We start from the raw sequence: 17,559 nt of genomic DNA, 5'->3' as shown, positions 1-17,559 counted from the left end.
CAGAAATTTAGATATTTTTTGTTTTGCATAAACACAGTATATTACACATTTGAAAAACTTTTGTAAACCTGTAGAGAAGTGTATTTTTAACTTAACTCATTAAAAACCTGTCCTGAAAGTGATAATAAAGAAAAAGTTTTTGAATGAGGGAAAGGCTTTTTAAAAAATTCTATAATAGGTTTTTTAATTTAAACAATTTGAAAGAAATTTAAGTTCATATTAAATGTTTAGATACTTGTTTTCCTTTCTTTCCTGGTTGTTGTAATAACCCTGTTAGATTTTTCATGCAGTTATGTTTGTATTTTGTGGTGGAAATGGCAGTTTTACCTAAATATACAAACTTATTGTATAAAACTGTTACAATATTTTTAATATTTAAAAAAAGCTAACAAGTTCCATTTTGCAATTAACTGATGAGGCTAAAATAATCCAAAATACATTTTTTAAAAAGAGTGGTACCAAAGTAATCTAGTAAAGCAATCATTTTAAGTTTTCTGGTTAAAAAAGGAGAAAAATTGCACTTTTTATAATAAAATATTCAGTTTTACAAGACCATAACTACATATAATTAATAAATAAAGACAAGATGAATTGTTGAAGAAACTACTCACATGAAATGCACTAGACATTGAAATATTTGTAATAGCCATATTTTCAACTGTATCTTTTCCATAACAACAATGTTGTGAAACGTAATCAATAGCTGCTTCTCTGACTTCTTCGACTGATAGTCCTGCTCCTCTACAATTAAAAAACAAAATTAAATTACATTGTTTTAACAATCATTCCTCTATTTAAAGATTTTTATATTATTTAAACAAAAACCGTATAACTGCTAACATAAAAAGTTTTTACAATATTTTTTCTATTAAGACTTTGTCTTGCCAATTTTACAAATAATTTTTAATAGTGCCATTCCTAAATGGAAATGAACATTTTCATGCTTAGTCAGATCAGAAGCCTACAAGTAAAAGGTTAATGCCACTGTGAGAATGTTATTTCCTAAAGTATATATATTAATTTTAATGGAAACATTCAATTTATGAATTTATAGCTTCAATATTTTCAATATTCAAAACAAATTTTATTACGCAACTTAGGAAAGAACTACACATGTAAAAACAAATTATACATGTGAAATAAATTAATTCACATTTTTTGTGTGTATGTAATTAAAATGTTTTCTGTAAAAAAGTATGTATTATGCAGATTCATAATTTCAAATTCACAATGTATAAAGTAATAAGCAAGGTTCAGATTTGTCTGTTACAGTAGACCCCCCTATAACGCTTAGATACGTTCCACGCTAACCGAAAATTACGTTGTAGGAATGAGCCAATCGCAGCCCGATAGGTGGGAACTTTACGGACTAAGGCTGTTCGAAAGGTTTTCTTCTATAAAATTAACCGATTCTAGACTAATTCCACTCAACATTTCCAAAATACGTATAATTTTTTGGGAATAATCTGTATAAACTATGCTATAAACAAAAAATTGTAGGATTACTTACACCGTTCGACTACGCCGTTGCTTAAAGCTGGTTTTCATCGCGGAACAGCACGCGAAACGACGGCCGCAATTTCTGATAACGAATTTTTGGCGGAAAAATAACTTGACCTTTGGAGACATCATTAATATAAATAATTTTTATGGATGTTGAATAAGAAGTGTTTCTTTCACAAGAAATGTATAAAATTAGTGCTGTATTAGACTTACGGTACCTAATTTACATACTGTGCAGACGATAATAAACTCAACTTACTAGCCTAAAATCTCCGTAGTGTGTTGCCAGGCGGCAGAAAGCATATATATAATTATAATAAAGTTACAATAAATTAAGTTAATATATAATTATATATACAGTACCTAATTTATATATAATTAATATATAATTATATGTACAGTACCTAATTTATATATAATTTATATATAATACTAAACAGACGATAGCAAACTCAATTTAGCCGCTCCGTAGCGTGGCGCAGGATCGGAGGAAAGTAGTTCGGCTGCTCATCCACTATTGGTCCAGACTCTATCAATCTTGTCGCGAAACGACGTTATAGGAGGTACGTTATACGAAAGTTGCTACAATTTTTTTGCTACGTTATAGGAATTGTCGTTATAGGAACGTACGTTATAGGGGGTCGACTGTATTTGCATGCATATTTAATGGGTTTTTGTATGTTATGAATATAGTAATGTATGTAGGAAAAAAAGCACAATATATTTTTCAAAATATTTTTTTTTGTTTTTAAATTTATAGTTGACAGTAATCCATATATTTGGACTAGGATTGCAATACATTCCATATCTTGCTTGTCATTTTGATTTAATGGTGTGCGCTATGGAATATCTAAAAACTTAAAAATGGGAACAAAAACTTTTGAAGAAGATTCTCACAAGAATAAATTGACTATATTCTTTTCTTCAAATAAATCTTTGCATTTCCATCATCATCACACATTTATATATGAAAAAGTTCAAAGCAAAAGTCACATTTTTTTTTACGAACTGTTGTTCTGCCATACAGCCTTAAAATAATTGTGTTCATGGTATCTATAAAAACGTTAATTTGTTAACAATCAACTACTGAAATATATTCATTAAAATAAAGGAAAAAAAAACAAAAATGAGAAATTAATAATGAAAAAAAATCTCATCCAATAGACAGTTCTAAGTTTTATCTAAAGGCTGTAAATAAACAAGCCCATTCAGAGATTCATTTTTTAAAAACTCCATTTTGATGCATTGTACTGTGTCCATTTAGTTTAAGATTTTAGTACTTTGAGAATTATAATAAGAAACTTCACAAAATATACACCATTAACGAGCAATTAATGGAAGTTACTTAATATAACATCTAGCTATGTGAACTGAATTTAACAATATGTTTAGATTAACAACTATACAATTACTTCAAAACAATAAATTTGGATTCAGAGAAATTTTAAACAAATTAATAAAATTCTGATGCAAAAATATTGAAAACTTCAAGAATAATAAATAATACATATAAAAACAAATGCCACTAACACTAATTAGTTCTTACACTAATTTCTCTATTTTTGGAGAAAATTTACTGAACTAAAATTTAAATACACACACAAGAATTATATAAACAAGCCAACAAATCACTAAATTATTAGTTTTACCAGGACTGTCAAGAGGGGAGAGCTAAAGTTTTCTCCTGGGATCAGAGAAAACTTATAATCTACACCTAGGAATTTGTTTTTACTACTTAGAAAAAAAATCTAAGACTGCTACTTATTGACATGAGAACTGGGAGTTTATTAAGGAAGATTTTAATGTTTTAAATTAATATTTAAAATTATGTAAGATGGATGCTGTATATTCTAGATCAGTGTTTTTCAACCTTCTTAAATACGCGACCCCTTTACAAGTTAAAAAATTTTGGCAACCCCAGGGAAATATTAAAATTATATCAGTGATTTTAAAAACTATGTATTTAATTTTCTTTAAATATCGATCAAAAAACAAATTGTACTGTAAAATAAACAGGCACAGCCTTCTCACTGAAAATCTAGTTTTTTTTTTATTGTAGTGTAGGGCCTACAAACATTTGTCTTTTTCATTCACCCGCAACCCCAGTAAGGCTTTGTGACCCCCATGGGGTCGCGACCCACAGGTTGAAAAACACTGTTCTAGATGTATATAAATTCACTTTAATCCAAAAAAATTTGTTGAGAAAAATCAACCAATTTTTTTTGGATTAAAGTGAATTTATATACATCTAGAATATTTAAAATATTATTTCATTTTGAAAAGATGTAAAAGAAAGATAAGAGAATTTATCTTCCACTTCATGTGAATCATTAGGAAAGTGACATCGTTCCTTTGGAAGTGAAAGTAACAGAATGTGGCGGGGAATTGTGGACATTTTCATTGATCAATCCAGTGGTGATATTCAGTGGGTTCGCACAGGTTCGGCCGAACCCGTTGTTAACATTTTCAAAGTTTTCCGAACCCGTTGTTAAACACACTTAACATTTCTCAGTGATTTTGTTTCTTTTAAAAAATATATTAAAATATACGTATTATACTCTGTAACACTACTAAACTAGAGCCTTATACCCTGTTTGCCTAGTGTAGGGGTCCCCAAAGTGGTCGATAAGAGTTCTCCAGGGGTCGATTAATACACGAGGGTTGAAAGGGGGTCAATTAATACCAAAGAAGATCAATTAAATTGTCTAGGAAAAAAATAGAATATTCCAATAAAAATTCGAAATATGGATATGATCAACAACATTATTGACTACCCTAGTTATAACTTGAGTTTTGCCTTAGCCTACACCACTTTAAGCATGTGTTACTCTATTTTCGCGCATCTGTCAACTGTACTAGTGTTGCAAACATGTTACGAACGATGGTAGTTCATTATACACAGACATACGTTGCACTCTTACACTCTAGTAGGGTTGTCACTCTACGTATCTTATATCTAAATGTAGATATTTTGTCCTTCACAGAGAAAATATCGTAATATATCAAAAATCATTAATATAATGCAGAAGCGTTTGCAAGAAAAAATGGCCTTTCAAGTAAAGATGGAGCTATTTAAATCTTCACTGGCACGATCCGATTTTAAATATTTTTCAAACTTGCGAGTACTAAAAGAAAAATGGAAAGATTTCCGACCATAATTTGGAGATATATAAACATCTTGATAAATCAAGAGAAGACTTTAAAGCACGTTTCGAAGACTTGGAGAATATGCATGTTCCCAAATGGTTTGCTAATCCATTTGATGTGAAAATAGATAATGAAGGTAGTGAAACTGGCTTAGAAGATGAATTGAGTGAAATGTGTAGATCTCAAAGCTAAAGCGTTGTTTAAAAATAAAAACCTCAGTGAATTTTGGACAATAACAATATTGCCACTAAATATCACAAGCTCAGAGCAGAAGCCGAACCTTTCTTACTTGCATTTCCAACTTCATACGTGGTTGAAGCTGGTTTTAGCCACGCGAACGCAATTTTGACAAAACAGAGGAACAGATTGAACTTGGAAAACCGTGGTGATTTGCGACTAAAACTTACCAATTTTGAACCAAACATCAATAATCTTGCTGCTTCTCTTCAGAGACATCCATCACTAATATCAACTATTTTAATAAAAAGGTATGTCTACATATTTTTAAGGCATTCAGTAGTAGTCTCAAAATGACAGTAGAAGGTTTTTTCATCCAATATAACTAATGTTATATTTTCAAAGATAAATGTGTATTTTACATATTATGACATGTACGGTTTAAGAACTATAGGCAAATTTCCATCTATCCATAATTTTGCTATTATTTTTTAAGATTATAAATCAGTGATAAATATCTCCTTTTTCTGTTAATGTTATTGGGTGGATTTTATAAAATATGTGAACTACAAATTATTTATTTGGGTTGTTATGCGGGTCTCCTTATCGCTTAACATTAGAAATGCAAAAAAGATTTAATGTTTTTGTCAAATACTTAATCTGGGGGTCGATAAGAAGGCAAATATTCTATAAAGGGGTCGACGGGATAAAAAGTTTGGGGACCCCTAGCCTAGTGCAACCTCCATCGACCGTTTCAATCTCGACTAAAACGAGGTTCAATCGCGATCGACTCGAGAGAGTTCTCGAAACTAGATCCAGTCATAAGAGAGATCCCACAATCCCACGCGCGCAACAAAATACAAGATGGCTGCGGAGCACGTGTCGGGCTATCAACAGCGAAGTAAGAAAGATATTGTATTTCGAGAGACGATGACATCTGTCTATTTTTATAATAATACCTAACGATAAAATAAATGATTTAGAAAAGTTTTTCTTGTTTAACTGCTTTCCCTATGACTTTTTCTGATTAAAAAAAGCCAATTTTTATGTTTATAAAATATTTTGAATGAAAAATATTAAATTATGTACAAAATAAACCATTTTGAACACTCTTTTTTATTATTTATTAAAAATATATAGTTCTGGCATAAACAATGTTAAATTTTAACTGACTTAATTTTGCAAACTCATCTTTTTTATTTATATGAATATCTTAAGATCAGTTTTTGCGCTAATGCTGCTAATGCACCATTTGAGCGAAAAAAATTGTTAAGGAAAAATTTTCTGTTAGCAAACCCTTTGTTAAATATTTCGAATATCACCACTGGATCAATCAATTTTGTATATAAAATGACTTCACCTCCAACAAATGCTTTGTCATGTTTAACCATGTCACTAGCCACATTAAATTATGTCAACCTTAGTCTATTAAGTTTCCTTTTTACTCTGGTGCACTCGCCGGATAGAGAAATAATGATCTGAGACGACTTCACTCTTGATTTCAAGATAAAGGTTCAAGTATATGTCAACAATAAGGTAACAAAATATTAATCTTTGTAAACCCCTCTCGCAACGATTATTGTAGAAAGTTAGAGGATAGAATAAGAAAACCTCGAACAGGATGGTGTGTATCCATTGAATTATATTCTTATCAATTGTATCAGTTCATTTATTATCATTTCAATCATTCTGTTTGTAATATATCATATAGATGTTTAAATAAATATGTTTAGTTATATCTTAGTTTGTTTAATGGTCTAACTCCATTGTCAGACAATTTGCCCCTCCTCAAATAATACCTGGACACACAATGAACTTTTATATCAAATTAGAGAAGTTTTGAATCACATTCTAACTGGTGTCAGGACCCTAACATAAGGAGGATCTCGATCTTTCCTATCTTACATTTGAACCATCCTGCAAAAGATGTGAATTGCCTCACTGGTGGATCTCACATTAAAGAAAACCTTCTCTATAGGCAAAAATGAGCCTACTCTACCTCTGGGTCCCATAGTAAGCTTTTAACATCTGGTTTTTCTGAATAAATTATACATCAATAGCTAAATTAATACATAATAGTAAGTATATTTGATGTACTTACATTCTTTTGCATAACTAGAAGAAAATTTATTCATTCATCTGTAGTAAAAAGTTCCAACTGAGAATTGTTTTGTTCATAATCACAACTTAACACAAAAGGGAACCTTTCATCATTATATTGAAATCAGCAGGGCACCAAATAAAACTAAACTGTGTTACACAGTTTAAAACTAAATAAAATTGTTATACAGGAAGCATGACAACTTAAATTTATTAAATATAAACCTTTGCTTGAATAAACTGATGCACAAAAGTCATTAAAATGTTAAAAAAGTCAAATGTGAAGGAATACTTAGTCTAATCTCAAACTAATTAATAATTTAGCTTCTTAAATCTGTCTAATTAATAACTATCCATCAGTTACTACCTAATTTGATATGCCAGAAATAATGAAAAATATGGAGAAATGATGAATGTAACAAAGTAGAAATGTAGCAACCATTAAAATATGGAAAAATGTTACATAAATTATTCTAATTTGTTTCAGAAATTAACATGAAAATTAAAGTTTGAATTTCTTATGTATCAGCAAGAAAAACATGAATCCAAAGTTAATAGGACAAAAGCCAATTGCTATTAACATATTACATAACATTCTGGACTTGCATTTAACAAATATTACAAATCAATGAACAACAGTTTAAGTTATTATGTAGCTATCCTCAGTGAAAAATATTCCAAGAATGAGTATTTCAATTTGTTACAATGGGGGTGATAATTTCATGTCTAAAAACATTGCTTTTTGACAAATATTTTAGCATATTTATTGTAGTTTGTATATAATATTTTTTTTATTTTGTTTTTTTGTTTGTTGTATTTATATGTAAAAAATAAGAATTTTAAAGAAATAACTACTCACCACACCAAACTAATGATAATGACGCATTCTGAACCAATTATGGTGTGATAAAAAGCATCGAAATGGTTAAGAACCTCATGCAGAGCCCAGAAGGGGTTCGAAAACATTTGTTTTTTTCAATGTTTTTTATCACAATTGGTTCCAAGTGACTCATTAAGAATTTTAAATCATTCGCAAAATAATAACTGTAGCATCTTATTCTTTCCATCAATTTCAAATGAAAATTAAATTTGTATGTTACTTTGCATTTGTGTCACTAGAGACATTTGACTTTACTTCATTTTTAGTTTACTTACTTATGAATTTCTTGACGTTCTGGAGGAACAGTCGGAAGATCAGGATAAATTGGAGGCGGTAAAGTTGCTAAAAGAAATTAACCCATAAATTTAAAGTTTAATAATAATTTATTTTTAATTAAGTTACTATCTAAAAATTTACTTGTTACAAAAGTAACTCCTTCATATCCAGGAACCTTTTCTATTTTGTCTAGAGGTGGTGCAGATGGTTGAAAATTTTCTGCAAAAATTAAATATCACATGAATCTAAAACTGCTTTACTTATTTTACATATTAATATATAAATTGTCTATAATGAATTCATGACAATTTTAAACATGTTCAAAAATTTATACTAAAAGCAATGCAAGTGTAGGCAGCATTATCTGAATTGCCTGCTGCTTTATCAAAAAACTGAGCCATCTGTCATGTCGTCATAAGAAGTGTATTTAACCCACAAACAGAAAAATAGGAAAATTCTCTTATTTGGTTTTCTGCAAAAGCCTCTTGATGTCTGGGAATATGAGAGGGAAAGAAGGAAAAGAAGAATATGGCCCATCTGAAGTTGTGCTGGACTTTGTCAAGGTGCATCAAGTGCTGATGAGAGTTAAATCTTTATGTATACAGCACAAGTGATAACTGCAAACAACTCCAAGTTGTCAAGTGTAAATCAATTTATGCTTATTAGTTTTTGTACTGAGAGGGCACTAAACTGTAGCAGACGCCTATGAAATAAATGTTAGTTCAGAAGTGTTAAAAACTGTCTTGCTCTCCCTCAATTGTTTAGTGCATTTTCCAGTCATTAACAGAGTGACCTGTTAATTAAATCTATGATGATTTGTGTATTATCTATTAAATATGGTATTCTTGTTATTAAATAAACCTTATAAATATAGATCAGGGGTCGCCAAACTTTTTTAACCGTCGACCCCCAATCACTTTCCAAAGCCTCACATTGACCCCCACCGTAAAGTTTTATTACAAGTGTATATGTACGAGCGAAAAAAAACGTTGTGGGTTGTGGTCTCTAAAAAAAAGGTTGTGACCCCTTAGCCGCATCGACCCCCCAATGATGTTGCATCGACCCCTGGGGGTCCATATCGACCACTGGGGGTCCATATCGATCACTTTGGCGACCCCTGATATAGATTCACATTTGCTTAAACATAAAATTTGTCTCCTGAAACAATTTTAAAAAAATTACATTAGTATAAAGAAGAAAGTCTGAAAAATATAAACAATTCTGTTTTAAATATAAATAAATTTTTGTTATGATTCATTGTTTAACAGAACTATTTACAAAAATGATAATAACTATGCTGATTTTGACTTCATTTAAGTGATTTATAATGAATAAATATTTATGCAATTTATTAACCATTTATCATTAAATACTGTATCACTAAGTACATATGTATGACTTATATAAATAGTATTTAATATCACATTGAGATTTTGAACTAACTTATCATAACAGTTAAATTGTATAAAATGCTTATAAATAGAAGAATAAACAAATTATATGTACAGTAATACTTCAAATGACTAAATTCAATGAAAAGTCACTTTGGAGTTTGAACAATACTTCAAACTTTGAACTGTGTAATTAAACAGTGAAAAAATGTGCTGGAACAGGCATTGTTTAGGGTAGGGGAATGAATTAACACACTTTCAATTATTTCTAATAGAAAAAACAAAATTGATTGGAGTTCAAATGGCCCCTTGGAATGAATTAAATTTGAAGTGCAAGGCACCACTGTATATATAATTTTATCCCTTCTTTATAGCTAAAGTATGATAATTTTTTTTTCTGTTATAAAGCTTTTCCATAAAATGTTCAAAACCAACTAAAGTATATTTGTGTAAATTTGAGTTCTAATAAAGCATTTCGTTACATAGATTTGAATTAATTTATTTTTCATCATTAGCATTTCTTTGGGTCAAAACAATCATTTGTGCTTATTATCTGTTAATTTAAAAGAATGGTGAAGCATCAGTAATTACGTCTCATTAAATTCTAAAATATTTCGTTTTGGTTTAAGGTAATTATGATCTTTGGGACAATCAGCAAAATAACTAAATTAAGCATTACGTGCAGACATTTGGGTAAACTTACTATAACAAGTATTTTCCATAAATATTCTGATGGAAATCCTCTTCATATGTCCTACTTAGTTATAATCTAATATTTTTATGCATTGTCAACAATACTCATTTCTTCTATGCACATTCCAAGTGATATGTAAAACTAATACAGAAAACTTAATTTGTTAATTCAAACTTAAATCCTTTGAAATTCCATTAGTTCATAACTATATTTTTGTCCCAGCTGGGGATGTAGAAATTTACACATTAAGGAATTCGATTAGTTCAAAATACGGCTACTTCAAAATTTGAAGTGAAATTCTGTCCGAACTGTGATACGCATACATTAACTTGTTCATTTAGATCAAAGTGACTCCATACTGTAAGAAAACAATAGACCAACACAATTCTAATCTGGTTAATATGGCTTTGCTTTTACATTAACACATTTTTCAGGTGTTGTCTTGCACATGGACTACACTTTCTCTATCTCATAAAATACGGCTAGTTTTGGGATTGTAAGATTGGGCTACAAGTAGCAGATTAAGGATATTTGTAGGGCTATAGGCCAGTAAATTTGGGCAACTTACTTTTGGGCCACTTTAAAATTAATTTGGGCTACATTTCAGAAAATTCTGCTTTAATTTTTTATAAAACTTATCTGGCAACCTGTGAAGTTTTCACCAGACATGCTGTTTACTTGCAGTTTATTTACAATATTACAATTATTTAATACAAATAGCATTCTGTATACATAATTGTATTCCATTTTTTAAATATTTGAAACAAAAATCTCTTACCAGAGTTATTAACTGTTTCTGATGGATACGGTTGATTAGGCTTGCTTGATGGATATGGTTGATTAGGCGTGCTTGATGGATACGGTTGATTAGGCGTGCTTGATGGATACGGTTGATTAGGTGTGCTTGATGGATACGGTTGATTAGGATTATTTGATGGATACGGTTGATTAGGAGTGCTTAATGGATACACATTTCCAGAATTTTGAAATTGATTATTAGTCTGAGGTGAATGAGGATAAGAAAACCCTCCTACAGAGTAAGGATTTCCTGGATTTTCTGACATTCTGTAAATAAAAAGAATTATTCATTTAATTAACAAGATGTTTTTAAATATTCAGATTATTCTTGGATTTCTGATTACTACTGTAGTTCTGGAATTTTTTAGTTATTGACTTATCAAAAATCATTTACCCATAGAAAAAAAACCACATGAACTAATAAATCATGACTTGAGAAATTAAATTTTTAGGAACTTATGCTGAAATGAAATTCAAGTGCAATAACACCAAAAGACAGTTATACTTTTAATTTTGAGAATATTTAATCATGATTAAAAAGAGTATTAATACCAAAAGTCATTAATACTTCCAATCTTTAATTCTAAAGTTTGACAAAATACTGACAACTAACAATTATTTAACTTGAAAGTATTAGAACTACTAATCAATTTTTAAAATGCAATTTTTTATAAGAATAATTCAGGATAATTCAAATTCTTAAAATTCAAAATGAATATATATGTCCTATCAATATAGCTGTTAAGTTTGATATGAATTCTGTGTTTATAAGTGCAGAAATTGTGCTAAAGACTTATTGATGTAAAAACTTTGTTCTGAAATTTTATCATGCACATTTTTCTGTTACTTATATTTTGGAAATAAACCTAGGCATGAGCAAGCACTGTACTAGAGCCAGATAACTCTATTTTATATCCAGATCAAGCCAAATTCCACATTTGTAAAGAATATGTACTGTACATGCTTTAGATAATTGTCAAATTAATCACTTAATATTATGACCTTTTTCTTAAGTTACTTATGATTAGAGATGATACAAAACTGAATTCTGCTAATACAATCTAATACAATAATTTTCCAACCAATCTGATAAATATTTGCTTCTATCCATACTCTACAGGTTTGGTAATAAATGAAAGCCCAAAATTTTATTGGCTTATTCACTTTATTCACCAACCATTTAAAATCAAACAAATTTTATAAATTGATTTTGAGCTCTATGCAACCAAGTGTTTAGTTTGCCTAGGCCCAACCCCAACCATGATTTTAGGAAAACAAATTAATTTGAAGTTTATTTTATTATTATTATAGAAAAACTTTTCAAGTTGGAAAAAACCAGGAAATTGGTTTGTTTGGTTTCCCCCCACTGCTTTGCAGGCAATTCGTGGTCACATCAAATCGATGCTCACAAAAATCAATAACCATACATGTCACCATTAGTGGCAAACTGTGTACACAGAGGCTGTATACTGTGGGTTAGTTTTATAACACAATATGTCCATTACCATGTTAAAGTGACTGCCATGGAAAAACAGAGAATACACACAAAAAAAGTGATCATAGGTTTGTAAAACAAACATACCAATACACTATATTTCTCCAAAAATAAGACTTAACCAGAAAATAAGCCTCAGCATAATTTTTCAGGATGCTCATAATATAAGCTCCACTCCTAAAATAAGCCCCAGTTAAGATTATCAGCCAGATGGTCATATTTAACGTTTATTGCAACCTAGTTTTATTTTCGGGAAAATATGGTATTGGCTACATCTCTACTTATGACGAAAAATACAGTATGTTTAATTTGGGTATTATTAATAAATTTTATTTTTTAATGTTTCTATTTGTGACACTAAATTGATTTGTCATTTGTGTTTCAAGCACAGATTAGCTACTTTGGTAGTATATTTGATATGAAAACATATCTGTCAATCAAAACTGAAAACTATCGTCACATTTTAAGTTTCTTTAGTTTGTTCTATAATGTCCAATCGACGTGTCGTTCTCATTCCTGATGCCTACTAATCAGTTATAATACATTCTCATTATAGGAATAGTCTTCTCTGGCAACAATATACAAGGTCTTGTAGATGGCACTCTATGTTCAATTGCTAACTACAAGATAATTTGTAATTTGTCAAGGATTTTGCAGCCGTAGAAAAAGTCACAGAAGGCCACAGAATGCCCACACTTAATTTAATCTACAGAAAAGCAAATATTAAACCTTTTGTATTGTTCTTAACCCTTCTACCTTTTATTGTTCTATAGTTTCATTTTAGGCAGTAAGCGGAAAATAGAGAAATTCTGTTTATCGAAGAGAGACAGAAAACTAATACATATGGACTGTTTCATGTAAAGTGATATTGTTCACAAAAAACAAATAAATATGCATAAATCTTACATTGTCATGTACAAAACAATATTCTGTTTTGTGCTGGTTTGGTGCCAAAAACAAAACTTTATTTTTTGTCAAAGTAAAGTAATTTATAACATCAAAAAGTTGTCATAATTTAACATTCTTTGTGAGTAATTTTCAGTCCAAATGATTATACACTATTGTGCCAAAAATTGCATCAAGTGATAAACATGCGATGTTTTTTTGTATCTATGAGAAATATTCAATTTTTGGTTAATTTTTAAAATAAAATACTTAGAGTGACCTTGAGTGACTGCAGTTTGATCTGTTTTTGAAGGGTACAATCAACCACATTGCGTTAGAAGGGTTAATCTCAAGAATGGGGTTAGAGAGACAAAAGACAAGATATGAAAAACTTAGGGAGAGGAGGCTCCAATTAACTACCGGAATTCACATTATTTGAATTCAAAAGTTTTTCCCTGAAAGGAGTTAACCTCATACATGCATATCCCATGTATTTTTCTTCCATACCATGATGTTTTGTTATTTTACCACACATTTTAAGATGTTACAATATGTATATTTATTTGTTTTAAAATTCATAATAAAAGTCATGATCAATGAAGCATTCCAAAAGAGATTTTCCTATATTTACTAAATAGAAAAAAATCAATAAATACTTGATATAAATAAATACTCTAATTCTTTGCACTGCATGCCCGATAAAAAAAATTCTAGAAAACAGTATTAAAGTATTAATATAATTAAATTTAGAAACCTAAAAAAAAAAAGTTAGATATATTTTATCCGTGGAAATTATCTGATGACAAGTTTCTACTGATCAGTTTTAAATTATTTGTTTAAGAACATTTTATCAGCAACTCATTCACTTGTTTTTAATCTTACCTTTATTTACTTACCTTTTTATCAATGCTTAATGCACTTTAACCTAACAGGCTCTTCTACCAAAATAACTAATCTAATAGCGAATCAATTCAACTCCAAAGCGAAAATTTGGAATTGCAGAAAATATTGCATACAAATATTTTTTCTAATTTCACAGATAAAATGCAATATTTTACCTGCGAAATTAGCAAATAATGCGGCAAAACTATCTTCAATTAATGGACTAAAATAGCAATTATTACATAACTATTTTTTTTTTTTTCAAATTCAAGTATTCAAATTAAATTTTATTATAAAGTAAATTTATATTTCCAAAAAATTATGTACAAAAATTTATTTCCCAATACAACTACCGTATTTGTTATAGAATTGCATATCCAAATAAGTGATAAATATCTATCATCATTTACACAAAATATTGATTACTCAATAATTACATTACAGCAATACTAAATGTATCAATCAAGAAGAAACTATTTTGTTTGACATAATGTCATTTAATGGATAATTTATATAAGAGCAGCCAAATTCTTTAAAATCATTTCAATGAGACGCACAGTAACTTCCTTCATTCTGTAGTAATTAATTACTTTCTAAAATTTATATTATTCCCTGTAGTAACTACAACCAGTAGAAGTTACCTTTAGGTAATTTGTGCTTCTATGTTATACAAAATATCTAAGAGTAACTTCTATCACTGTAACAGACAAACTTATAGTAATATAAGTAAATATTAAAGGATATTTAAAAAAAAAACATTGTTATAAATATAAAAAGCAACCGAGAAAAGAATCCCGATAGACACGTGACTAGACGTAATAAGGAAGATGCTCTGCATAGTGTACGCCCATCGCTACCATTAATTATTTATGTCTTCGCTAGTACACAAAATATACTAAATAGAATAAGAATTTATAACTATATCTGTTACCTGAAACACCATAAATGTATAAATGGCTTCTATTTGCGAAATAATTATTGAACTAAACGTTCCTGTCGTCTAAACACTACTGAAGATACAGCTGACTACTTCATCTAATCTGCTCTTCCTCCATCTAGCGGTCAATTAGAAAAACAAATATGAAGATTCCCTCCATCTAGTGGCCAATTAGAAAAAAGAAAAAAAAAATATCCTCCATCTAGCGGTTAATTAGAAACGAACATATTTTATTTAATAAACTCAATAAAAATGATAATATTTAGTTAATTTTTTAATATTATTTTTTTACTTGAATTTCATTAATTTAAATGATTTTTAAATCGGTGATGATACATTAATTACGTGTATAGTTTAACGGAGGGAGAGGAATGTCGGGGATACGCGTATTAACACCTTTAATCGAGGTTGCGGCCGAAGTTTTCATCTCTCAAACGCAACCTCTCTAATCAGAGAACGTACAACCTTCGATGACTTTTAATAAAATCGAATTATAAAACGTGAAATAATTCATGCGTTTCAGATTATTCTATTAACTCGATAAACCAGATCTATTGTCAAGGTAATCGCTACCTTATGGAAGATGATTATATCGAGATAAGAGCTTGATAAAGACGTACATACACTTCACATTGATATAATAAGAATTGTTTTAACGTTTCTATCTATGTAAATATTTTAAAATTGCCAATACGAATTGGCTTATCTACTGTTTGTATATTATCGTTATATAATTCAAAATTTAAAACAAGAATTTGGGTGTAGAAAATTTATTATTTGAAAGGAATCAGTTGTCAATAATTAAAGCGGATAAAGCTAGACAGTTAGTTATTGTAGATAACCAAAGTATAATGTAAAGACGCAATAAGTATATATCCGAGTATAGACTGGGCACTAATAAAATTAAATTTAGTGAAGTTACAATTAGAAAAATGGTTTATTAAATTAATTAGATTTGCTTATGTTAATAATTATTTTGAAATAAATGGTAAATATTACAGACAACTCAATATGTTAATTTCTTAGTCCGCGGCTCTTAAATGTTTGCGAGGCGTGAGAGGCGTTATTAGATTTGCTTATGTTAATAATTATTTTGAAATAAATAGTAAATATTATAGACAATTCAATACGTTAGTTTCTTAATCCACGGCTCATGTTTGCGAGGCGTGAACGCCCCTCACGTCTGCAAATATTTATGCAAGGCCTTATTAGCAACAACGACTTGGCATTTGTCCCGTTGCCAATGCAGTGCTACTGCTCCGAGTATAATAGATTTACACAATAAAAATTATTGTACGAACGTAATTCAGTTTAAATATTGACTAGAATTAACATTAAATATGTACTGTACAAATGTGTAAAATTTAATAGAACTGAAACCCATCAAATATATATTTNTTGTTTTTCACGTAAATATTGTCAAGCTTTAGATACTGTTCTATTTCACATTCTAATTCGGGTGCGTATTCAGACCTGAAGATGATCTGTTTAAGATTGAAAACATTAGTTCCTAATAAAAATACTTTACAACTATACAAAGGTTTTGTGGACATTGCGTTTCAACCCGTTCATTTGTATTGCTATAGAATTATTTAATTTTTTAATCATATAGTAAGCATAATTATCATAAGCATCTTTGTCTATGATATCTATAATTATTGCAAATGCAATTATCTCTAGAAAAGAAACTAAAGTATATGCAATAAGATTTGTTTTTTTTTCAGACATTGTTATAAATATTTTTATATATTTCGATTTTTTAACCAAATGTTCAAACCGTTTTAAATTCGAATTTATTATTGCATATTGGTTCAATTATAGAACGATTGTAAACATTCCAGAAAATTGATCAAATTAACAGTTTGATTCTCAGCGGTAGGTGTTATATAACAATTACTATGGTTGTTGAAATACTGAATATAAATGGTGTTTGCTGCAAAATCTGCACGGGCAAAGTCGTGGGTAACAGCTAGTTTAAAATATTATTTCTGGATTAATAATAGGTGATGAAAATTTTGAGTGTATTTATAAAATAAAAAACTCTAAAGATGCAACATTTTTTATTTCTGGACCTGGCTTTGGATGCCTTAAACATACAAATTTGTATGAAAATTTATCCAGTACATTTTATTTAGTATAATTCAAAACAAATTTTTTTAACTAGTCTAAAAACAAGTGGTCAATACGTTTCTTCTACTAGTTTACTATCTACAGTGATCCTATTCTTGAAAACTGAATTTACAGTATCTTTCTCGGAAACATCTACTAGGTAACTGACAGTACACACTAGATCATTTGACAAATGCAAACCAATGAGAATCTTTTGCTTCAAAGGCACTTTCTTAAAAACGGTGACGTAATTACGTGATAATATCTGCAAAAGAGCACCATCCG

The 17,559-nt window shown here is 29.5% G+C and overlaps 1 protein-coding gene across 1 annotated transcript in view; it reads right to left on the bottom strand.

Moving 5' to 3' along the window:
- Nucleotides 1-15,316, bottom strand: part of LOC111639494 (protein SSUH2 homolog) — a 31,035-nt gene extending 15,719 nt beyond the window's left edge. Inside the window, exons 1-5 of the mRNA XM_023385384.1 lie at nt 15,160-15,316; nt 10,947-11,233; nt 8,225-8,302; nt 8,083-8,149; nt 612-741 (exon numbers count right to left, since the gene is read on the bottom strand). Of these exons, the coding sequence (XP_023241152.1) occupies nt 612-741; nt 8,083-8,149; nt 8,225-8,302; nt 10,947-11,232 (561 nt within the window). The 5' untranslated portion in view covers nt 11,233; nt 15,160-15,316. The remainder of the gene's footprint in view (nt 1-611; nt 742-8,082; nt 8,150-8,224; nt 8,303-10,946; nt 11,234-15,159) is intronic.
- Between the last annotated feature and the right edge of the window lie 2,243 nt (nt 15,317-17,559).

Source organism: Centruroides sculpturatus, unplaced genomic scaffold, assembly GCF_000671375.1.
Source record: "Centruroides sculpturatus isolate CEXI.00-Female unplaced genomic scaffold, Cexi_2.0 scaffold1323, whole genome shotgun sequence".
NCBI classification, from domain to species: domain Eukaryota; kingdom Metazoa; phylum Arthropoda; class Arachnida; order Scorpiones; family Buthidae; genus Centruroides; species Centruroides sculpturatus.
Note: the sequence above shows the minus strand (reverse complement) of the source record. Positions and strands in the feature narration are given on the sequence as shown.